At 46.3% G+C, this 24,273-nt stretch overlaps 4 protein-coding genes across 5 annotated transcripts; all 4 read right to left on the reverse strand.

Moving 5' to 3' along the window:
- Window positions 1–260: 260 nt before the first annotated feature.
- Window positions 261–2,747, reverse strand: LOC137795380 (flavin-containing monooxygenase 5-like). The gene is made up of 9 exons (XM_068592795.1): window positions 2,616–2,747; window positions 2,345–2,533; window positions 2,009–2,174; window positions 1,727–1,869; window positions 1,454–1,650; window positions 1,225–1,372; window positions 937–1,144; window positions 769–841; window positions 261–675 (listed from the first exon to the last, which is right to left on the reverse strand). The coding sequence occupies exons 1-9, from the start codon at window positions 2,745–2,747 to the stop codon at window positions 261–263; spliced, it is 1,671 nt and encodes a 556-aa protein (XP_068448896.1).
- Window positions 2,748–6,444: 3,697 nt separating this feature from the next.
- Window positions 6,445–11,402, reverse strand: LOC137795431 (flavin-containing monooxygenase 5-like). 2 transcript variants are annotated; one of them, XM_068592897.1, is made up of 10 exons: window positions 11,360–11,402; window positions 10,063–10,245; window positions 9,785–9,973; window positions 9,448–9,613; window positions 8,983–9,125; window positions 8,624–8,820; window positions 8,074–8,221; window positions 7,786–7,993; window positions 7,618–7,690; window positions 6,445–7,528 (listed from the first exon to the last, which is right to left on the reverse strand). In XM_068592897.1, exons 2-10 carry the CDS (start codon window positions 10,192–10,194, stop codon window positions 7,108–7,110), a joined length of 1,677 nt encoding a protein of 558 aa, XP_068448998.1. In that variant the 5' UTR covers window positions 10,195–10,245; window positions 11,360–11,402; the 3' UTR covers window positions 6,445–7,107. The 2 variants fall into 2 exon arrangements, with proteins under 2 accessions (XP_068448998.1, XP_068448996.1); XM_068592895.1 differs by lacking the exon at window positions 11,360–11,402 and adding an exon at window positions 11,309–11,353.
- Window positions 11,403–12,445: 1,043 nt separating this feature from the next.
- Window positions 12,446–17,921, reverse strand: LOC137795381 (flavin-containing monooxygenase 5-like). Its single transcript, XM_068592796.1, has 10 exons — window positions 17,800–17,921; window positions 17,483–17,632; window positions 16,537–16,725; window positions 15,446–15,611; window positions 15,228–15,370; window positions 14,954–15,150; window positions 14,251–14,386; window positions 13,930–14,149; window positions 13,423–13,495; window positions 12,446–12,830 (listed from the first exon to the last, which is right to left on the reverse strand). The coding sequence occupies exons 2-10, from the start codon at window positions 17,612–17,614 to the stop codon at window positions 12,446–12,448; spliced, it is 1,641 nt and encodes a 546-aa protein (XP_068448897.1). The 5' UTR covers window positions 17,615–17,632; window positions 17,800–17,921.
- A 1,819-nt stretch (window positions 17,922–19,740) lies between these two features.
- LOC137795382 (flavin-containing monooxygenase 5-like) lies at window positions 19,741–23,888 on the reverse strand. The gene is made up of 10 exons (XM_068592797.1): window positions 23,799–23,888; window positions 23,420–23,610; window positions 23,077–23,265; window positions 22,337–22,502; window positions 22,051–22,193; window positions 21,758–21,954; window positions 20,997–21,129; window positions 20,552–20,771; window positions 20,293–20,365; window positions 19,741–20,098 (listed from the first exon to the last, which is right to left on the reverse strand). Exons 2-10 carry the CDS (start codon window positions 23,549–23,551, stop codon window positions 19,741–19,743), a joined length of 1,611 nt encoding a protein of 536 aa, XP_068448898.1. The 5' UTR covers window positions 23,552–23,610; window positions 23,799–23,888.
- Between the last annotated feature and the right edge of the window lie 385 nt (window positions 23,889–24,273).

Consider the following 24,273-nt stretch of genomic DNA (forward strand, 5'->3'; position numbering starts at 1 on the left):
CTTCCATCTGCCTTGAGGTAGAAAGGCACATAATCATGTTGTCAGTCATGAATTAACATCAAGGAGAGATTATACAGCGAGAAGCAAAGACAGAGTGCACTTGCAGATTGTATCAGTATCAAAAAAAGGTCTACATTATGAAACGTATTAATTATTAAACCAGGTATGCTTTTTAGAGAACCAAGATCATTTCTGGGGTCAGGGTCGTCGTATAAAATCTGCACATGTGTATGATACGCGTGTCAAAAGATGAACACACATCACAGAGCGGGCAGGTGAGCTTTGATCCCGTCCAGCAGTGCAGTGGAATCCTGGAGGAACGCTGGGAGGCCGTTCCTGTTCACGTATCCGGCCAAGCCCGCAGCAGCCGCCGCCAGCATCAGAGGCCACTTCCACGACCTCTTGGGTTCGGGGTCGCAGCAGGGTCTGGTCTGCATGGGCCGAGCCACTCTCTCCCACTGCGTGAGGATGGCCTGACGGGCGCCGGCCCACTTCCCCGGTCCACTGAGGCGGTACTGGTACGGCGTGCAGGGGCCGAGCACCACGCTCAGTCCCAGCCGGGGGTCAGTCAGCAGCAGCCTCGGCCAGTTGGGTCGAACTCCCACCAGCGCCGCGACCTCGTCCATGTAGGGGACATAGTCCACCTGGATGGTGTGTCTCTGGCTGGACACGTACCTGCAAAAGAGACCACGTTGGGCATTTAAGACTTGATGCCTTTTAGATCCAAAAACACGCAAGAAATCAAGTTGAGTAAATCCGCCGCAGCACCTTTGAGCCATTGCCTCCTGCTTGCACTGGACATCTTTGAGCATGGAAGCAGCTGAGGGGAGCTTGATGCAGCCTGTTTGAAAGAAGACATTGTGACAGTGCTTCTGTCCTCTGAAAGAGGAACAAAACTCAGCATATTGCTGTAAATAAGACTGCAGCCTGCATTACCTTTAAAGACTCGCGTGGCCCACCTGGCCTGCATCTCAGAGATGGGCATAATGGCCCCCAGTGGCTGCACGAGGCCGATGATGGCCAGAGTGGGGCGGTCCATCTCGGGAGGAAACACGTACTTGTACAGAAAAGCTTTGTTCTCGGACGCCGACACCACATGTGAGGCCAGGAACGGAAAGGAAAACCTGTAACCTGTGGCAAACACCTGCAAGACAACAGACTCCTCTCAGTCACGCACTGCAGGCCAACTGGATGTCAACTGGTGGTACATGTACGTAAACCTACCACCAGGTCGACGTCTTCCACGACGCTTCCGTCATCAAACTCCACACTGGACCCCTGAAACCTGCGGACGTTGGGTTTCACCTGAACCGTCCCTGACAGGATGCGGTTGGGAAGCTCGTCGTTCACCGTGGGATGTTGGCTGAACAACCTGAGAGATCCGTATTCACAACCGGTAAGCAACACTGCGGCACATATAGTACGTCATGAAGCTACCTTGTCGCTGCCGTACCTGTGCTTGGGCTTCAAGTTGTACAAGCCGTGATCGAGTCTTTGGCTGACCGTCCTCTCTGCCATGCTGCACCTGAATCCAAAGGGAAGGATCTGGCGCATGAAAACAGTCATCCTCGTGAGAAATACATCACGGGGTAAACCATTGTTTGAGAGTCGATTTACAATCCACGCTCCCCTGCGAGTGCTCAGATACACCTGCAAATAAAGGAAACATGAAGTAAGCCATCACGCCAGCACTGTCAGAGTCTCATGACGACGATCCACCATGAACCTGCTTGGCGACTCTGCTCAGCTCCACCGCGATGTCTCCTCCAGAGTTCCCGATTCCGATCACCACGACCTTTTTGTGCCTCCACTCATCGGGGGTCTTGTAGTCTCGGCTGTGGAAGAACTTCCCCTTGAAGGTGTCGATTCCTTCAGAGGACAAAGTTGTCGCAATGAGATCGAATGCATTTGTGGACAATCACTGGCTCCCACGCTCCATTTACATTTCTGAAGGCGTGCAAGTATTTCTTTTAAAAAGGCGATCACAGGTTTATCCTGTAAATGGTACCTGGGAAGTCGTGCAGCGGCAGGTTGGGGTGGCAGTGATGTCCAACGCAGATCATCACGGCGTCGAAAATGTGCCTCTCCGTCACGCCATCCTTGTTCTCCGTCTCAACGCCCCACTGGCCCGAACGAGAGAAGTCCGACCTCTGCTTCACCTGCAGGACTTTGGTCTGGAGCGACAGAGAGGCACGATCAAGTTATCGCAAAGAGCTAATGCAGACTTTTGCATTCGCGACGGATGATCTACGTAACAATATTTTACATTTGAAAGCTAAGGGGAGAATGTTGCATGCTTTCAGGTGCAGGGGAATCAAAAAGACCGAGACCGAAGCGTCCTCACGTTGAAGCGGATGTGCTCTTTGAGCTTGAAGCGGTCGGCGAACATCCGGAAGTAGTCCACGATGAGGGAGTTGTGCATGTAGTTGGGGTAGTGAGCGGGGATGGGGAAGTCGCTGAAGCACATCATCTCCTTGGAGGTGTTGATGATGACAGAGTGGTAGATGCTGGCCCGGTCTGGCTCCGGATTCTCCTGCAAGTGAGAAGAAACTCATTCGACCCTCGCTCTCTAAATGCACTAAAAGAAAGTCAGACTTGTGCATCACGAGACTCGCCTTAAACTTCCACAGACCACCGATGTCGTCGCTGCTCTCAAAGCAGACCGGCTCCATCCCCTCATCCAGACAGCACTTGATGCAGGCCAGCCCCGAGGCGCCGCCTCCGACCACCGCCACGCGAAGAGTCATCCTGCAGCTGTGGAGGAGGAACCGGGTCAGGGGTTAAAAGGTGAGTTGAGAGACAGTGATAAATACTGGTACGTCACAGAAGCTACAGCTTTTAAATGTTTTGCATCAAAGGACATTTTAAAAAGATCTCACATTTGAAGCGAGCATGCTTCAGTTATATAATATAATGCAGAAGAAGAAGGCCGCAAGGAGGAAGAAACTAGAGGACTTCGTACCCACTGCCGCTCAATAGTGTATCCCTCCAGACACGCTGTGTCTCAGACAAAACAATATTTTTTCGCCGTCGAAAAAACAGCTTCAAACAAAAACTGATTCAGATGGACGAAGCCCCACTTGTCAGCAACCGGGCTGCACGACAAAGAGCGGTTTAACAAGAAAAGAAAAGGTTTATTTTAACTTGCCAAATGAGTTAAGAGCAGCGATCCCGACACCCACTGGTGTTCGACCGGAGGAGAGTATGACAACACTCAACCTGAGGGCCTTGTTGCCCTCTAACGAGCGCCAGGTGTCAGCAGTCAGCTGACGAGCCTGCAGGCCACGCCCACCTGCACACACCTGGCACACTAGAGACAGTGTGATAAATACAGGTATATGTCCTGTCCACACCTATTAAATGTTTTTTATCATCAAAGGACATTATGTCTTTCAGTGAAGACTTTGCTCTATGATCCATATAAGGTAAAGTATATCTTGTTTTATTTACGCCAGAATAAATATACAACCTTGATGACAGACTGTCAACGTGTAACAGCAGAAGACGTACTCATAAACTCCTGGAGCTTTTTGTATGGTTATTGTCTCACATGTGCTGATCTTTGGGTTTGTGTCCTCAGATCAACTTTTCTTTCACGCCTCTTCAAGCTATTTTATAAAGTAAAGGGTCCTCTGTTAATGGAGGAAGAAGCTTTTATTAACAATGTGACTTTACATCTGTTGAAAAGGTTTGAAGGTTTGAACACGGCAGCTGACATATAAATGTAATAAACTTAAATAGGTTATAAAAGTGTGCTCGAGGAAAATATATTTTTGGACGTGAAAATAATCAAAGTTTTTATCAATTTGCACGGCTCAAAGATAATAATCATTTGGGGTTAAGTATGGCAAAGAACAACTTATTTAATATTCAAGATATTTTTTATGTAATATGCACCAATAACAGACAATTACTAAGCATATTTTGCTTGGTACTAACACACAGAATTACAATAAGTGTATAACAGTATCGCACAATCAGTGTATAAAGTGCACTATGCGTTACGACAAACGTAAACTGTATAAAATGTAAAGACAATATGCATAATTAAATATCTGAATCTCAGGAGAAAGGCAAAGTAAAACCTCCCTGGGTCACTCAAGGCGTCAAATCCAATACAGAAAAGTAAACTACGCGTCACTTTGAGCTTTCAAGCCGACAATTAACGAAAAAAGAAAAGTGACACCTATGGGCATTAAACACTAAAATCAACCAAATCAATATTTTCCATTCTTTCAATGCAATCCTGCAGAGGACTTACCGCCTGAGATGCAGAGGCAAAACGTTCTCGACACGTTCTGTTTGGTATTTGAGCTTGAACCCTTTCACAGTGTGTTTCAAGGACACTGGAGTTTATGTTCTGGATGTTCATTGAACGGTACTGTCGTAAAGTTTTAATTGTGAGTGTGTGAGAGGAGAGAGTGAGTGAGTAAAAGAGAGAGTGAGAGGTGAGAGAGAAGAGCGCAGCTACGTTTCCAAAATCAAAATTGAGACACATTATTTGTTGATTAGTGCTCACTAAAAAGTCAAGGAAGCTAAAATGCCCGTGAGTTTCTCAGCGAGATGTGCACACATGCACAACGGGTCACAATGTTGAAACAGTCGCTAAAGAACGAACTGGGTGAATTTACAACGAGCAGAAATAAAGTTACTCAGACGTTACGCGAGGCTAAAGCCAACTTTTTCGTGGAAATCGTCGCAAATGCACAAGGTAGCGGTAAAAATGAATCTGGCGAAACATCAACAAATTAATTGGCCGTGAATGCAAACAGGACGAGGAACTATAAAACTCTATTAATAACTCTCTAGTGAGGGATCCTATCACTCTGGCTGCTCGTCTAAACCACTGTTTTTTGGCGTCTCCCTGTCTTGAATGTCCTGCCGGTGTTCCTCAGGGGTCGGTCCTTGGACCGCTTATATTTTCCCTTTTTATTAACACACCACCCGACTCCTGTCAGAATATACACACACACCGATGTACGCGGATGCTGTTGTAATCTTTATATCAGTTAAAATCAGCTTGAATGTCCTGTAGGTGTCCCTCAGGGGTCGGTCCTAAGGCCGCTTTTATTTCCCCTGTAATCTTTAAATCAGCTAAAAACAACCATGAAGCTTTATGCATCCTATCATCCGCTAAGTCTGATGTCCAGGCTTGGCTCATTAAACCCTGCCTCCTGTTGAATGCTAAAAAAAACAACACACTCAAACATATTTGTAAAGGGAACAGAGCTAGACTTAGTAACCGAGTTTAAGTACCTAGGGGTAATTCTAGACGCCACCCTGACCTTTCAGAGCCGTGTCAAAAAGGTCAAATTCAACCTACTGAACTTTATAAACAGTTTGACAGAGAACGCATAATCCATGATCTTCCACAATCTTCACACATGTAGTGCACAGCAACACTCAAACCCACATAATCTCTGGATAAGAGAGCCCTCAAAGTTTTTGAGAAACCGCGAACCCATCATCGCTGCCACATCCTGAACAAACATGAGTTTTTTTTAAATTTTAACAAACCTTATCAGCCTTTAAAGGCACCTCCCTCCCCTCCTCCCCCCGCTGAACTAGCACATCAAACGACAGAGGCGACACACTGGCAAACCACCTTTGGTCAGACGGTTGTGTCTGTGCAGGGCGGCAGCCTCTGGAGCACATTAGCATGCTCTGGGAGGGAGTGGAGCGCCCGAGCTTCAGCACTTTTAACAAGCACATGAGGGGAACGCCACCCAAACTTGTGCACACAGACAGTTTGACCTGGGGCTAGCAGTATTAGCGCTGTCATGGATATGTGATGAATTAATGTTATATGAATGAATGAAACCTTGAATGTGCAAATGAATTAATGTCCTTTTGTGTGTGAGCAATATGATGAATGTGAAATGTCTTCCTTACATTTTGATTTTTGCTCTTGTTTTATCTATCTATCTATCTATCTATCTATCTATCTAGGCATAAAATACAAAATTCATGTATCAAATACTATTTTATGTATGTATTTCCTATATATAAAATAGATATACAAAATGTGTATATATATGCAATTTTATTTAGTTTTTATTACCGAACTGCATTAACATTTTAATTTAAAGTGCACATTGCCCATCTCGAACAAATAAAAAATAAAAGACCTCCTTGCTAACACAGCAGAGGAGCTGTGATCTGAACGGAGCTGTCTGCTGGGCTGTGGCGCCCCCTGGTGGAGACGCATGGCATCACCCGCTTTCCTTTTGTTTCTGCCATGTGGCGACGATGTGGAAACGTTTGCTCCTGAAGTTGTGTTTGCTGTTGCTGTGGTTTGGCACAATGGCACATGACAGTACATCATCCTGATCGTCATGTTAAGAAGACAGAGAGTCCTTTTTCCTTCTCATCATGAGACCTGCTTGTTTTTTTAAAAAACACACTTTAATTTGACAAACACACAAAACAGAATGAAAACAAATATCTCGTGGAAACTTTTTATTCACACACCATTATGTTTTGGTTAAAATTACATATAAAATACACAGACACACATCTCATTCTGTAGAAATAATCTGGATAATGCTCATTACATGTGAATTAAATGAGTAAACATACACATTCATGTCTATACAAAGCACTGGTAATGAAACCACACTATTAAAATGAAGCATTAGTGCCTTTCAGACATGATTACTTTCATGTTTAGGTATTGCAAATAAAGCCATAATATATATTTGAAAAAAGTGTGAACACTGATCTTGTCTTATTTCAATTACTTTTTCCTCTCATAATACATTGAACGCCAATTAACACCTTTGTAGAAAACGGTCAGTGTTTTGCTCCAAAATACTGCAGCATTAATGTTGATATTGATCATTTCTAACTCAATAATTCCCACTTCATCTGCCTTTTTGAGGTAGAAAGGTACATAATCATGTTGTCAGTCATGAATTAACATCAGGGAGAGATTATACAGCGAGAAGCAAAGACAGCATGCACTTGGAGATTGTATAAGTATTAAGAAAAGCTCTAGATTACGTGGGAATGTATAAAACAAAGTATGCTTTTTTGAGAACCCAGATCATTTCTGGAGTACAAAAACTGCACATGTGTATGATACGCGTGTCAAAAGATGAACACACATCACAGAGCGGGCAGGTGAGCTTTGATCCCGTCCAGCAGTGCAGTGGGATCCTGGAGGAACGCTGGGAGGCCGTTCCTGTTCACGTATCCGGCCAAGCCCGCAGCAGCCGCCGCCGCCGCCAGCATCAGAGGCCACTTCCACGACCTCTTGGGTTCGGGGTCGCAGCAGGGTCTGGTCTGCATGGGCCGAGCCACTCTCTCCCACTGCGTGAGGATGGCCTGACGGGCGCCGGCCCACTTCCCCGGTCCACTGAGGCGGTACTGGTACGGCGTGCTGGGGCCGAGCACCACGCTCAGTCCCAGCCGGGGGTCTGTCAGCAGCAGCCTCGGCCAGTTGGGTCGAACTCCCACCAGCGCCGCGATCTCGTCCATGTAGGGGACATAGTCCACCTGGATGGTGTGTCTCTGGCTGGACACGTACCTGCAAAAGAGACCACGTTGGGCATTTAAGACTTGATGCCTTTTAGATCCAAAAACATTCAACAAAGCTGAGTAAATCCGCCGCAGCACCTTTGAGCCATTGCCTCCTGCTTGCACTGGATATCTTTTAGCATGGAAGCAGCTGAGGGGAGCTTGATGCAGCCTGTTTGAAAGAAGACATTGTGACAGTGCTTCTGTCCTCTGAAAGAGGAACAAAACTCAGCATATTGCTGTAAATAAGACTGCAGCCTGCATTACCTTTAAAGACTCGCGTGGCCCACCTGGCCTGCATCTCAGAGATGGGCATAATGGCCCCCAGTGGCTGCACGAGGCCGATGATGGCCAGAGTGGGGCGGTCCATCTCGGGAGGAAACACGTACTTGTACAGAGAAGCTTTGTTCTCGGACACCGACACCACATGTGAGGCCAGGAACGGAAAGGAAAACCTGTAACCTGTGGCAAACACCTGCAAGACAACAGACTCCTCTCAGTCACGCACTGCAGGCCAACTGGATGTCAACTGGTGGTACATGTACGTAAACCTACCACCAGGTCGACGTCTTCCACGACGCTTCCGTCATCAAACTCCACACTGGACCCCTGAAACCTGCGGACGTTGGGTTTCACCTGAACCGTCCCCGACAGGATGCGGTTGGGAAGCTCGTCGTTCACCGTGGGATGTTGGCTGAACAACCTGAGAGATCCGTATTCACAACCGGTGAGTCACGCGACAACAATTTTGACGAATACTGCCAGCAATCACTTCGTGGGATTGAATTAGCAGTTCCCATTTGCAGTGAATGCATAGACGCCTGAAGACTACTTAAAAAATGTGACAATTCTTGTGCAAGTCCTGGAGCTACAGCGAGAGTCTTTACTCTACGATTTCTAGGACTCAGAAATTGCACACTATGCGTGTCCAGCGTTCGCATACTGTAATATTTCGCGGCAAAATAACGCACTAGATCGGATGTTTTGGGCATTTTTGGACGCATCTTAACTGTCTACGTGCGAGGGACTTGATGCAAATGGCAACAATTGCCTCTGCTTTGGTTATAGTTGTTTATTAAAAAAAAAACTGAAGTAAATACAGTACCTGTGCTTCGGCTTAAGATTGTACAGGGCGTGATCAAATCTTTGGTTGATCATCCTCTCTCCCAGACGGGAATAAAGGTTAACCGGAAGGATGCTCTTCAGAGCATTTATGAGCCGGTTGAATTGCAAATCCAAAGGTACCCCGTTCAACCCGACCCGGTTCAGAATCCAGGCTCCTCTCCGAGTGCTCAGATAAAGCTGGTGGAAGAAAAGAAAGACGCGGCGGTCAGTCTTTGTGTGACGGTTGAGAGAAATCTTTGGACGTAGAACACCAATAGTTTGAGTTTGTGGTCCTATCGGGTGCATTTTGGGTTTATTGGTTGCTATCTGCCGGCTTCGGTCACGTGACTCATCGCCGACCTGCTTGGTGACTCTGCTCAGCTCCACCGCGATGTCTCCTCCAGAGTTCCCGATTCCGATCACCACGACCTTTTTGTGCCTCCACTCATCGGGGGTCTTGTAGTCTCGGCTGTGGAAGAACTTCCCCTTGAAAGTGTCGATTCCTGGGGGAAAAAAAGCATCAAGTCTACTTTAGCTTAAAGAAGACTGTATTTTACTTTAATGATTTAATCTGTACTTGAAGGAGACTTTGTAGCTTTGCCTTTACAACTTAATCGAGGCCAACGTTGAGCACATTATGCTGCACCTACACTCTTTGGGTGGTGCTGCTTTATGTTAATACAGTATTACATCATCACAGAGTTGTCCTTAGAGGTCAGTTTATCACTGTGCCAAAGGTTTTCCTTTTTGTATTACCGGAGCGCTATCAGCACTGCTTCTCCTCGAGCAAAACCGAGCGTTGTTCATAGCCCCATTCGTTGGTACCTGGGAAGTCGTGCAGCGGCAGGTTGGGGTGGCAGTGATGTCCAACGCAGATCATCACGGCGTCGAAAATGTGCCTCTCCTTTACGCCGTCCTTGTTCTCCGTCTCAACGTCCCACTCGCCTGAACGAGAGAAGTCCGACCTCTGCTTCACCTGCAGGACTTTGGTCTGGAGCGACAGAGAGGCACGATCAAGTTATCGCAAAGAGCTAATGCAGACTTTTGCATTCGCGACGGATGATCTACGTAACAATATTTTACATTTTGAAAGCTAAGGGGAGAATGTTGCATGCTTTCAGGTGCAGGGGAATCAAAAAGGCCGAGACCGACGCGTCCTCACGTTGAAGCGGATGTGCTCTTTGAGCTTGAAGCGGTCGGCGAACATCCGGAAGTAGTCCACGATGAGGGAGTTGTGCATGTAGTTGGGGTAGTGAGCGGGGATGGGGAAGTCGCTGAAGCACATCATCTCCTTGGAGGTGTTGATGATGACAGAGTGGTAGATGCTGGCCCGGTCTGGCTCCGGATTCTCCTGCAAGTGAGAAGAAACTCATTCGACCCGCGCTCTCTAAATGGTCTAAATGCACTTAAAGAAAGTCAGACTTGTGCATCACGACTCGCCTTAAACTTCCACAGACCACCGATGTCGTCGCTGCTCTCGAAGCAGACCGGCTCCATCCCCTCATCCAGACAGCACTTGATGCAGGCCAGCCCCGAGGCGCCGCCTCCGACCACCGCCACGCGACGAGTCATCCTGCAGCAGCTGCGATGGGAGGAACCGGGTCAGGCGGGGAAATGTTTCTTCTGTAAACGACAACATCACTGAGCTGCCTTTGCATCACAAAACACACATTTTTAAGAGACTGCATACGTAAAATGAGATGAGTAACAGGAATGAACCTCAGCACACACAACTTCTCTCTTTGCCTGCAAACAAACATTCACCCAGTGTCACCTTTAACCCCTCACAACCATCCGTTACTACGGCTACAATACCTGCTCTTAAAGGGGCAGTCACCGTATCGTCAGCTGTCCCACTGGACATTAGTGAAGTGGATATACAATATTAATAATGGCAATAAAATGATAATAAAGCAGTAATTGTGATAACAAAGTGACCGAGCTTTGCTATTACAGCTTTCAGTATTATAAAACCCACATTACACTTCAAATATGTGAATAAAAAACACAATATTTACTCTAGCTGTCTGAAAAAATGCAAATAAGAAGTTTTGTTTGGTGATGGAATAACTAAATAACTACTAATGTGTGTAGCTATGAAATGCAGTTTTTTCTTAATATTTCATATGAAATAAAAATATGTAAAATAAACCCGATTCAAGCGTAAAGAAACGTTCACTTCCTGATTCAGGGTGTGACGTCACGGACCATGTATAAATACCGTGGCAGAAAACGGGGGAGGAAAGTGTGTGTTTATTATAACTTTCTTTCTGACTCCGTGAAGGTCCAGCTGTCGTGCACTGGTATTGTTCACGGATTTCCGTGTGCCTGAACGCAACATAAACAACCACTAACTTAACTTTGTTGTTCAGTAGGAACACAACAACACGACTATGGGTAACAACAACACGTTTATCAGTAACAACCACACGTTTATTGATAACAACAACACGTTTATCGGTATCAACAACTTGCTTAACGGTAACAAGACGTTTACCGTTAACAACAACACATTTACCGTTAACAACAACACGTTTATCGGTAACAACAACACATTTACCGTGAACAACAACACGTTTATCGGTATCAACAACTTGTGTAACGGTAATAAAAACACGTTTATCCGTAACAACAACTTGTTTAACGGTAACAACAACACGTTTAGCAGGAAAAACAACACATTTACCGGGACTGGAAACACAAAGGCGCTCCAAGATCCGATCTGTTTCCCGCTTACCTTTTGATGAATGAGAGAAGGAAACGACTTGTTTTGCCTCTCGTGCTGCACGTAACCTCTGCTAGTGGGCGGAGAGAGAGAGAGAGAGAGAGAGAGAGAGAGAGAGAGAGAGAGAGAGAGAGAGAGAATATGGGGCACAGTGACCTTTGACCCGCCGCTGAAACTGGTGCAAAAGCTGCAGACTGCATGTAAACAACTCACCATGTTACATTTACCAGACCCATGTAATTATTAACCAGAAATAGATTAGAGCCAGATAGAAAGACAGACAGACAGTTAAACAGACAGACAGATGCACAGACAGACAGGCAGATAAATATAAAGATAAATAGATAGACAGATAAATAGATGTTGGAGGTTATTGAGGTGAAATGCAGCATTCATTCTTTCACCATGAATGCGTGATAGCCTCTCGTGCAGGTTACCTCCTCCACTCAAGAACCAAACGTAAACATCACTTGTGTTAACCACAGACTTTATTTCAGGCCTCGAAACAAAAACATAACAAAAACACATTGAATTCAAGATAAGGACAAAAATGGAACGCTAAAGAAATGCTAAAATATGCATCGCAGACTACCGTAAAAAATCGGGTTGCAAGCCACTACTACCTTCGGTGAGTGTCCTTGCTAGCTCCCAGCTGTTGCTAACTAGCACTGCTGCTAACTCGCCGCTAGTTTCCTGACAAACCACTGACGGGAGCGGAACTAGCTGCAGGAAGCTAGCAGCAGCAGCAGGACGCTAGCAGCTGCAGGAAGCTAGCAGATGCAGGAAGCTAGCAGATGCTGGAAGCTAGCAGCAGTAGGGAGCTAGCAGCAGCGCTAGCTTGCTACAGCAAGGTAGTAGTGGCTTGTAAGCCAACTTTTATGGTATTCAATAAACTTTAGACTAAGTTTGTCCACTTAACTTTTTGGTTTGTTTGTTTCATCTGAGTGCGAGCAGCTGGTCGAGGCCCTTTGGCATCAGGTGAAAAACACCTTTTATTCAAAGATTATGGAGACGAGAAACATCCAAATATGACATCTGACATCATCAAACTCTGCTAAAAGAGGGCCTCAAATGTTAAAGCTAAAACCAGATGCCGTCTTACTGAGGAGGAGCGCTGAAGATGGAGGACAGCATGTGTTTATGGTAGCAGAAGCAGCTCAGCAGCGCTGCGGCTGAAACCATCGCGATGATGCCGAGTCTAGACGAGGATCTAGTCTCTGGGTCCGGTAGCACCCGGGTCCTGAAGGGCTGATACACCCTCTCCCACTGGGTGAGGATGGCCTGGCGGGCTCCGGCCCATTGGCCCGGCCCCGTCAGGCGGTACTGGTACGCAGTGCAGGGACCCAGGAGGATCTGCACAGCCAGTCGGGGGTCCGTCAGCAGGAGCCACAGGATATTCGGTCGAACCCCAACCCGCTCTGCCAGAGAGTCCAGGTAAGCGATGTGGTTCACCTGGAGGGGGTTACGCTCTGAGCAGAGAAATCTAACACGGGGAAACAAACAAAATCACCATAAACTCGTCAAAATTAAGCAGACACAAATAATGTGATGTTAAAAAAGAGACATTCGAAGTTCCAGTGTGCACGATTTGGCGCCATCAAGCGGTGAGATTGTAGATTGCCATCGACGGAAATTTCTCAAGAGTGTCGGAGAACTCCAGCGCGTAAAAATGTGAACGCTCGGTTTGTCCACTCTGGGCTACCGTAGAAACATGGCGGCTGGCTCCGCTCAATATGTTGACATAAGGCAAATTTTAAGGGAACGAAAACACATTACACACTAAAGAAAACATACTTATTAATAATATTTATTCCATTCTGTCAATAGAAATGCTACAAATGTATGTTCATGCAAAAAAAGCTCCATTTTTGATGGTTCCAAGACTGCTTTTCTTACATTGAATAATATATTAAGTTTATAAATGTGTTATTAGGATTAATCAATTAAATCAAGAACAGAATTGGTAGATTCACTGTTATTGAAAATAACCGTTTGTGGACTGTAGTAACAATGAATGGATTATTTTTGATCATCTCAACATCTTCACACGGCTACAATTCACACATCTTTCCTACCTCTGATGCATAGCTGATGTGTCTTTTTCAATTTCCTGCATCATGACGTCTTCTGAAGGGAGGCTCGTTAGGCCTGGATTACAAAAAATACACACACAAATAAATTAATTTACCAGTTATCTAAACGCTACTATTCCATTTGGAGTCCTGGAGACCAGAGACCCTCATTAACAGATAAACAAATTAATAATAGTCTCACTTAAAGTTACGACAGGAAACTTTCTTTTTGTGGTGATTCTAGCGGCCCCCGCTGGACAAAAGCGGTAGTGTTTCCACAAGTATCACCGCTTTGTGTTTTAAAGATGCAGCTGCAAGACTCCCTTTAGAAAAGCTGTAATTTACCTGCAGGAGAGTCTGAAAGTCTGACGTTGGCTCTATAAGAATATCCAGCACTGTATAGAAATGGACAATCTTCTCGCTTTGAGGCGTTCGCGCTACATCGAGTCCGTCTAAAGGTTCTCTGTCGTAACGTCATCATTGTTTCAGCAGCTTCATGCTGCGCTTCACCTTTAAACACCCTGGTGGCCCAGCGGGCCTGCATCTCGGCCAGCGGGTTGATCGCCCCGAGCGCGTGGATGAAGCCCACCACGGCCAGCGTCGGCTTGGCCAGCGCCGGGGGGAACACGTGCTCGTAGAGACGCAGCCTGAAGCCGCATTTAGCCTGCAGAGCTGCAGGCAGGAAGGGGAAGCTGTAGTCGAAGCCGGTGGCAAACACCACGACATCCACCTGCGTGACACACGCACACACACACACACAACTTAATTAAAGATATGAGACCAGTTTCATATTTTAGGGATTCACAAGGAACCCGAGAACCGTGTACGCACCTCGTCTATGACGCTGCCGTCCTCGAAGGCCACGCTGGACCCGCAGAACTCCTTCACGTTCGGTCTCACCTGGACGCGACCCGAGATGATCCGAGCGGGCAGGTCGTCGTTCACAACCGGGTTCTGAGCAAAGAAACTGACAGCAGAGACGCACACAACACATTTTAAACACTTTGCACCCACGATCAGTCTACTAGCATCATGCTAAACGTTTAACTGCTGCACAACACGTGTGAAGAAACGTTTATAAAATGGATGCATTTGACAACGGAAAATGTACATTTTGCACAAAGTTATATTGTGTTTAGACTTCATATGTGGACACTTGATATTATATTTTATTTTGTGTGTTTAGTTGGTTCATTTAGTTTATTCCATTTGGGAAAGTATCTATTCATCTATCCATCCACCTACTTCTTTCTGTCTTTCAATCATTTAATTTGACCTCAAATTAGACAAGAAAAAAATATATAAATACAAATATTAATAGTACATAAAATAGCATAACGAACAATCAGACTCATGAACATTATGCAGACACTTCTAAGCTCTCATCTGATGCCTCCTGCAGGACCCAGCAGGTCCATCGTGTTGTCCACTCTGCCAACACGTGCACATTACGGGGTGTCGCTCACATTCCTGTGTGTAGCGCTGCCGGATCGTCAGTTGAGTGATTATTCTGAAGTGTCAAAAGTCCAAATACCTGCGTTTTGGCTTCAGGCCGTACAGCCTGTGGTCGAACGTGTCGTCCAGCTTCTTCTCCACCGCCCTGCCGATCCGCGAGAGGAAGAGCTTCTGCATCATCGCATTGGCTCGAGACGACCAGAGCAGGTCGTTGGGGAGCCCCCCCGGGCCCACCCGGCTGACGACCCACGCTCCGCTCCTGGTGCTGAGGTACACCTGCGAGGGGGAGGGAGGGGGGGTCAAAGGGCAGCCGCATGCCGCGGTTTAGTTCACGTGAAAACGGCGACGCCTACCTTCTCCGCAACTCGACTGATGTCCACGGCGATGTCGCCTCCGGAGTTCCCGAGTCCGACCACCAGCACCCTCTTCCCCTGCAGGCCCTCGGCGGTGCGGTAGTCCCAGCTGTGGAGGTGTCTGCCCTCGAAGCTCTCGAGACCTGAGGCGGACGGCGACAGTGAATGCATCTTTCTCCATCCTGCATGGAGTGTGTGTGTGAGGACGCACCCCGTACCTGGGAAGTCCTGGAGGGGCAGGTGGGGTCGGGTGAAGTGTCCGGTGCAAACCATCACGGCGTCAAAGACAGCGGTGTCCCGGTGCCCGTCGCTCCGCTCCGTCTCCACCTCCCACCGGCCTGTCGCTGCAAAATCGGCGGTCTGCCTCACACTGACCACGGACGTCTGAAACGCACACAAACACACACACAAACACACACACGTGCAGTGTTGAAGATCCTGCATTGGCGTCAGTATTCATCCGTTACACTCTTGGGTACCACTTTACTTTAAGTCCCTTGAGTTTAGCTCTTATACAAACATTTGAATGCATAGTTTATGCACAGTTATGGGGACATTTTCAGTGTTTATTGTTGTTACGTTTCTGATGGAGACATAGCTCATCTAATTCATGGACATATGTGTATCACTATATGTTCATTTATTACTGTATTTGCTAATATACACATATATCAGCCTCCACGTATGGGTGTCCACAGCATGAGTTATAGCTATAATACAGTAGTTATAGTTATTATATAGGGGCTCTAGCCTAATTTCCCATGTTCCTGTGTCCAAGTGACCAATGTGGACAACATTAGGTTACTTATAATAACATAATAGCATATCAGTGGCAATAACAAACACTTTACAGTAAATTGCAGCCGGGTGGAGCTGCAGCGTTCTCCAACACTGGAAGTTTGTTTTTTTTAAATTGGCGTCATTTGTCACTTTAACACAAAATCATGAGAAAATGGCTCAAAACACTGATCTGACCCTTCAGAGGAAAGTGTTTGGGTGACTTTGCCCTCAAATATCATACATTTTAAGGGCAATGCATTCAAATAAAATACAAAAATAAAAAGGTATTTGACATTGTTCTACGGCCAATAAAAAGTCTCATTTTATTGGTAGACATTCTATAACCAGAATATACATTTTCTTTGCAGATTCTCCACAATTCCTCATCATCATGAATCAAAATATGAACGTTGTTCATGTTCATTTCTGTCGTTAGCGTCCGGTTGAGCGCCCGCGTGTTAAATTCCATACAGAAAAACATTTAAAACACCAGCGTCTGTGTCTCTGTGCAGCCCAGGAGGTCACTGACCTGGAAGCGTACGTGCTGCAGCAGCTGGAAGGCCCGGGCGTAGAGCCGCAGGTACAGCAGCACCTCCGAGTGGTGCATGTGGTTGGGGAGCTCAGCCGGAGCCGGGAAGTCGCTGAGCGACGTCATCTCTTTGGAGCTGTTGATGACCACCGACTGGTAGACGTTGGCTCGTCCGGGCTCTGGCTGCTCCTGCAGGACGAGCACATGGACTTCAACTTGAAAAGCTTCACCTTTAGTACAGCGGGATGCATAAACAACCCAACCCACGCATGTAAGGACAGTACACAGTTACATAGAAATATACAACAATAAACAGGAAATGGCCAAAATGCAAAGTAAGGATACTGTTTTTTATAGAATAAAAAAAGAAACTTTCTCTCTGCTTGTTTTCCGCTGTAAGCAACTTATTCTCAAAGCATTGTGGAGTATCATTAACAGTGTGAGTAATTATTGATTAAAGGGGAGAGACAACAAGCGAATAGGGTCAAAAATATAAAGAAAAGATATCGTAATGAAACCTTCCCAGTTAAATACTTACATTATGAATGTTTTTGTATTAAAAGTTAATATGTCATGTTTAAACAGGCAAACAAAGCGTTATGTGAGTTAACTTTTGAGAACACAAAGTGAGAAAACATCTTATGGAAGCAAAAGTGGCACAAAGCTTGTTTCCTGTTTTGTTTCGCCCTCATTTGGTTTTCTATATTTCAAGAAAAAAATAATCACAGCTGCATGCTAACTGTTGTAAATGTCATTACCTCGAGTCCTGAAGAACTGTGAATGACAACTCTGGTGTGTTTTTCTTCTCCAACATCATGAGATCCACCGAGGTTTTTTTTAATCTCATTTTATTCCGATTTTGAAGTACGTTCTCACGCACTAAAAGTCAAGTCAGAGCACTTGCAGCGCACGCCATCCAAAACGCTGGAGAAGCATCCTCGCTCACCTTAAACCTCCAAAGACCCCCGATGTCGTGGCTGCTCTCGAAGCAGGTGGGCTCCAGGCCCTCGTCCAGACAGGCCTTCACGCTGGTCAGACCGGAGACCCCGGCGCCGATCACGGCCACCTTGTGAACCATGCTGCAGAGGAACGACGTCTAAGAGACAGGAGGAACGCAGCGTGACTTGAAGCAGCTTCACACCCCGTTGGCCTCTGATTTGCATATAAATGATGGGGTTCTCGAGTTGCTTGAGTCAATCAAGGGTAATCATAACCATCTGGGTTTGAGACGGGAGAGTCCCGCGGTGGCAAAGTTCATCTTACCCGATGTTGAGTCCTTTTAAATGAAAAAAAGGTGAAATATCGAATGTCATCCAAACAGAGCTGGTCTCTGAAATCCTTTATTCTGGCAAGAGGAGGCCCAGTTTCACAGAGTCTCCAGGAGTCTGCACAGCACTGACGATCCAGTGACCGGGATGGGGGTTGTTGTATTGGAGCATCAAAGACAAGAGGGAACAGGAGGAATGCTGGGAAATGCAATCCTGATGTAGACCCCCCCTGCCCTGAAGGCAGGAGGGGCCTCACTCTTGTTTGTGGTCTTGTCGCACTTTAGAGGAAGAAAAAGCTCCATGCTGAAGTTTTATTGAAACAACTTTTGTGCTTTTTCAAGCAGCAGAACTGATTTCAGCCGCGCTAACATCACTGCACAAGAGTTCAAGGGCTTTAAAAGGATTTTTAAGGGGTTTTTACAAGTTTCTTTTATGGGTTTTCAATCGTCTTTAAGGGTTTTTTACTCATCTATTAGTCTTCTAAGGCGATCAGCAAACACAATGTACCACTGGGACACTGGAGTGACAGCTGCTGGAAATGGACCGCTACACCGATGTAGATATTTCATTAAAAACCAGACGTTTCCACCTGGAAGTCTTTTACATTAACAATGTATAGAGAGTAGAAAACCACACCCTGAAGGTTTAACCGTCCACATACTAATGACCTGACAGCAGGTAAGAGGGCGGACACACACTGAGCTTTACGATAACAGCTTGTGCACACTTCACTGAGAGGAGAAGGTGAAATACAACTTTATCTGTAAAAACGATGACGTTCTCACCTTATGTCAGAAGAACGGTGACTCTTTTTATAAATCTGATGTCGTTCGTCCCTCCCGGTGGTCTCTACCCGACCTGTTCAAGAATAACTGGTTTTGGATTTAACTGGTTTGAGGCAGATGACCCAGTGACCCAGTTATGCTTTTACAATTAAAAAAAACAGCTTGCTAAACATTAACTTTGTCACTGAGGTCAATTTAGTTTAAGAGAGAACCGACGGACTGAAATCTCTCCAGAAGCAGTTTAGCAGTCAGGTAACTGAGCCGGTTGATGATTGACTGTGTGTGTGTGTGTGTGTGTGTGTGTGTGTGTGTGTCTGTCTGTGTGTGTGTGTGTGTGTGTGTGTGTGTGTGTGTGTTTTCTAAAAACAAACACATGAATGAAACAAATACACATGCAGAGGCACAAAAACACACAGAAAAAAATGGGGAAAAAGATTCCAGGTTAAAAAAAATCAGAAGTTAGCGTTTGATAGCATTGATGAGACGTTATGGACACAGAAGCGAAGTAAAACTGACTCAATAAGGACAAAATGTAACATGAACACGGCACATTTATTGCATAAACTTATTATTTAATGAATTACTTATTACTTAAATGGCGTCTGGTAACTATGAAAGCCCATTACCGTCATAATTATGACTTAACTATCTCATAATTATGACTAAGCATCTCATAATGAGATAGTTAAGTCCTGATAATGAGATACTATCTCATAATTATGACTTACAGGATCTTCATTCTTTTCTCACAGTGGCGGTAACGGGCTTAAATAATTGTCTTAAATTATGATGAAACACTTTTTGGTTTCTGAGTGAAGGAAACAAAGTAAGATTTAAATCTGGATATATTCATCAGGAGGGAACCACGAAGAAATAATAAACTCAGACGTTTAGACAACAGACTGGAGCCGATTATCCGGCGGTGGAATTTGGTGATTACGAAGAACTTCAATTTTATTGGAATTAAACAGAAGAAAAAGACAGTTTTTTGCATATCGTGCAAATATTTGCATATTTCTAAAGGCTTTATTCAAGATTCAAACATAGTCCAGCCGTGTTGGTTGACCACTAGAACATTTCCAGACAGAAGGATGCGTAGTCACTCCTCTGTTGGGGAGCAGGTTGACCGAATGGAGCGCAGAAGTTGTTCATCACAGCAGCAGCAGCGCGGCGCAGCAGCACAGCAGCGCCGCTGCTGAGACGCGCTCCACCGTGCCCAACCCGGACGACGAGGGTCCGGTCTCTGGCTCCGGCGGCACCCGGGTCCGGAAAGGCCGACGCACCCTCTCCCACTGGGTGAGGATGGCCCGGCGGGCCCCGGCCCACTGGGACGGTCCGGTCAGGCGGTACTGGTACGACGTGCAGGGACCCAGCAGGACCTGCACAGCCAGCCGGGGGTCCGTCAGCAGGAGCCGCAGGATATCGGGTCGAGCCCCGACCCGCTCTGCCAGAGAGTCCAGGTAAGGGATGAAGTCCACCTCGATGGGGTTGCGCTCAGCGCAGGCGTATCTAGTAGATAAGAGGCGATTAAAGCGATTAAAGGGTCAAACTGCAAGTCTCCAGTGCACGACTGTTAGATAATACAAACATTTATTTTTGTTTATTCCATGCTGGAGGCAGCAGTCTGTGTTTTCTTGTGGACGTACAGAGTCTTAACGAGAGCACATGACATACATTATGCAGGTAAACGCTTCACGTCTCACCTCTGTTGCATGGCAGCCGTGTCCTTCCTAATCTCCTCCAGCATCCTCTCCTCAGACGGTACGTTTGCTAAACCTGGAGGGAACATTTTGGGGGTGAATGTGCATTTCATATCCCCTGCAGCATTTCTCTGTCACACCCTGCGTGTGTGTCTCGTTCACGTATCATCATCATCGTCATCCTCAGTCCAGTGCTGGTGGCTACAGCTCCGTACTAAAGAAAAGGTGTTCGAGTGAGGGGACATAAAGGCTCGGGCTCTACCTTTAAACACCCTGGTGGCCCAGCGGGCCTGCATCTCGGCCAGCGGCGTGACGGGTCCCACGCTGTGGACGAAGCCCACCGCCGCCAGAGTCGGCCTGGACATCGCGGGAGGGAAGACGTGCTTGTAGAGACGCAGCGTGTCGCCGCATCCCGGCTGCTGACCGGGCGGCAGGAAGGGGACGCTGTACTTGTACCCGGTGGCAAACACCACCACGTCCACCTGTGTGACACACACACACACACACACACACACACAATTTAATTAAAGATGAGAGCAACGTTTCATTTGACTTTGATTATTTTACTTTGAATAACCGGACCGCTACTCAGAAGGAAACCCAGAACCATGTGGAGAAATCAAAAAGGGATTGAATGCATATACATAAATATGCATTAAATATACACATTACAAGATCAGAATACACAACATTGTACTCTTACACACCTCGTCTATGGTGCTCCCGTCCGCCAGGACCACGCTGGACCCACAGAACTCCTTCACGTTCTGCTTCACCTGAACGCGACCCGAGATGATCCGAGACGGCAGGTAGTCGTTCACGACCGTCTGCTCAAAGATCCTGCAAGCAGCAGTAAATATTGTTGTGTGATACAAAAATGACAGACCCACACTAAAATGGCTGTGTCTCTGCAGCCACTAGAGCTATTTGAATAATCTTGGAGCTAATAAACAAGTATAATGTTGCATTTTGCTCAGATGTGTAGATATCAGTGTATGTGTTGCTGGTTAAGAGTAAATGAAGATGACACAGAAAGAAATGTAAAGTTTTAAGGTCCGCCTAGAAAAAAAATCTCTTTTAGCATGATTTTGACCTTGAAATGATGCATTTGCAAGCTCTAAACTTCTCCCAAATCCTACCACAACATTTTAACATCATGTTTGCATTGTTATACTTTGATAAAGTGAAGCAGAACAAAGTTAGAGAGGATTTAGTGCAGAAAAAGTCAGGCAAGGGCTCACATTTGGTCACATTTGAGGCATATGTGCCATTTGAATTTTAACTACATATTTCACTTTTATATTACTTATGGTGATCAATACATCCGAATACATCAGGTTTTGAATGAATTTAGATTTTCTTTTTTTTAAGAACTATAAAAAAGAAGAAAAAAAATCAGATTTTTTAAAAAAAAATTCATAAATCAACCTATATTTTCCCTTTTCCGACTGAAAGCGTAGCTTGTTACCTGTGTTTGGGTTTCAGGCCGTAGAGTCCGTGATCAAACGCTCTGTTCACGTTCTTCTCCAGCATCCCGGCTCTCCAGGAGGGGAGGAGCATCTGCAGCGTCCTCTCCATCCTGGACCTCCCGATCATGTCCATGGGGAGCCCCCCCTCCCCCACGCGGCTCACAACCCACGCTCCGCTCCTGGTGCAGAGGTACACCTGCATAGCAGATCAGTAAACAACAACAACAACAACAACATATAAATCGGCATCAATGTGCATGGAACGATTGATAAATGGAGTCGAGTTTTCTACCTTCTCCGCAACTCTGCTGATATCTGCAGCGATGTCGCCTCCGGCGCTCCCGACGCCGACCACGAGCACCCTCTTCCCCTGCAGGCCCTCGGCGTCGCGGTACTCCCAGCTGTGGAGGTATTTGCCTTCAAAGCTCTCGATACCTAAAACAGAGGGAAAGTCAAAGAATGAATGAATGAATGAATGAATCAGCGGCTCCTTGATGCACGATCGCTGATTCATCAGATGTGACACTGAGACCCGTACCAATGTGGCGACGCTATCTATTAGTTCCCATAACCGGTACCTGGGAAGTCCTGGAGGGGCAGGTGGGGTCGGGTGAAGTGTCCGGTGCAAACCATCACGGCGTCAAAGACAGCGGTGTCCCGGTGCCCGTCGCTCCGCTCCGTCTCCACCTCCCACCGGCCTGTCGCTGCAAAATCGGCGGTCTGCCTCACACTGACCACGGACGTCTGAAACGCACACAAACACACACACAAACACACACACGTGCAGTGTTGAAGATCCTGCATTGGCGTCAGTATTCATCCGTTACACTCTTGGGTACCACTTTACTTTAAGTCCCTTGAGTTTAGCTCTTATACAAACATTTGAATGCATAGTTCATGCACAGTTATGGGGACATTTTCAGTGTTTATTGTTGTTACGTTTCTGATGGAGACATAGCTCATCTAATTCATGGACATATGTATATCACTATATGTTCATTTATTACTGTATTTGCTAATATACACATATATCAGCCTCCACGTATGGGTGTCCACAGCATGAGTTATAGTTATAATACAGTAGTTATAGTTATTATATAGGGACCACGGACGTCTGAAACGCACACAAACACACACACAAACACACATAAATATATATATATCCTTTATTCATATACAAAGGGGACATTTGTTGCAGCTTGGAGTGACGTGGAGACGCCGTACACGGCTCTGGTAGGGTGTCGACCTGTCAATCACCTGGTAGCTGCATCTTCAGATGATGGTCTCAACCCTCCCCCCCCTTCCCGCCCCCACTCACCTGGACACGTATGTGCGGCGACAGTTTGAAGGCCTGCACGTAGAGCTGCAGATATTGCAGCAGCTCAGACGGGTGCATGTTGTTGGGGAACTCCGCTGGAGGAGGGAAGTCACTGAAGGCCATCCTCTCTTTGGAGCTGTTAATGATCACAGAGGAATAGAGGCGGGCCCGCCCGGGCTCCAGATCGTCCTGCAAAGAGGTAAAAAAAAAAAAGGTACGGATGGAGGACACGTCATGTGGCCGTCACGACTTTGGGGCTGATTCACCTTTTAAAATGTGCTCACGGTTCACACACTCCCTTAAACGCGCAGGACAGCTGTAACATTGTGGCTATGACGCTCACCTTGATCCTCCAAAGACCCCCGATGTCGAGGCCGCTCTCGAAGCAGGTGGGCTCCAGGCCCTCGTCCAGACAGGCCTTCACGCTGGTCAGACCGGAGATCCCGGCGCCGATCACGGCCACCTTGTGAACCATGCTGCAGAGGAACGACGTCAGGCGGCGACGGGAACTGGGATCCAACAGAGAGGTTGGACCTGGAGACAGAAGACAGAAGAACGATGCAGCAAGCAGAGGCTCAGAGAGAAAAGACGAGCAACACGTCTGAACCCTGTAATCACGTGCAACAACAGGCATGATGAACCATCACAAACAATCTAAAACAAACCCAGCACGTACATCACATGATTGAACAGCCTTTGCCGATCTTGAAGAGCTGTCTTACCTTTTAGGAGACTCCGTCTTGACTTTGGTTGGCGTGTTTCTTTGTTTTTTTAAATAAAAGAAGATTAAAAAAGTTCAAAAATTGGATTCTGCCCCAAAACAAAAGCAGGAAAGAAAACGTCAAAAGCTGATTCTACGTCTCAGAGACCTCAAAATCCAACCGAAACATCGGACTGAACCAACCATCAACCCACCTCTTTATTCTTTTTTTTGCCTCCAGCGTCATTGACCTGCTGGTCCATATATGGCAGGTGAATAAACACGATCAAGTCATTGGATGAAAACTGGTGACGCACTCTTAAAGTGTTGTGAAGCTTCTCTTTGTCAACATTTGTTTCTTAAGTTTCTGTCCGGCCTTCCTGGTCCAGGTATTTCCTAAACACTTACGGTCCATGCATCAACCCAAAGTTACCTCATTCACTCATTCACTCACCTAAACCAGTGGAGATCTCAAGAGCACGTAGACGCAGGAATAA

This window comes from Clinocottus analis, unplaced genomic scaffold (genome assembly GCF_023055335.1).
Source record: "Clinocottus analis isolate CAN_PGR_092001 unplaced genomic scaffold, fCliAna1.0.p SCAF_28, whole genome shotgun sequence".
Taxonomy (NCBI): Eukaryota; Metazoa; Chordata; class Actinopteri; order Perciformes; family Cottidae; genus Clinocottus; species Clinocottus analis.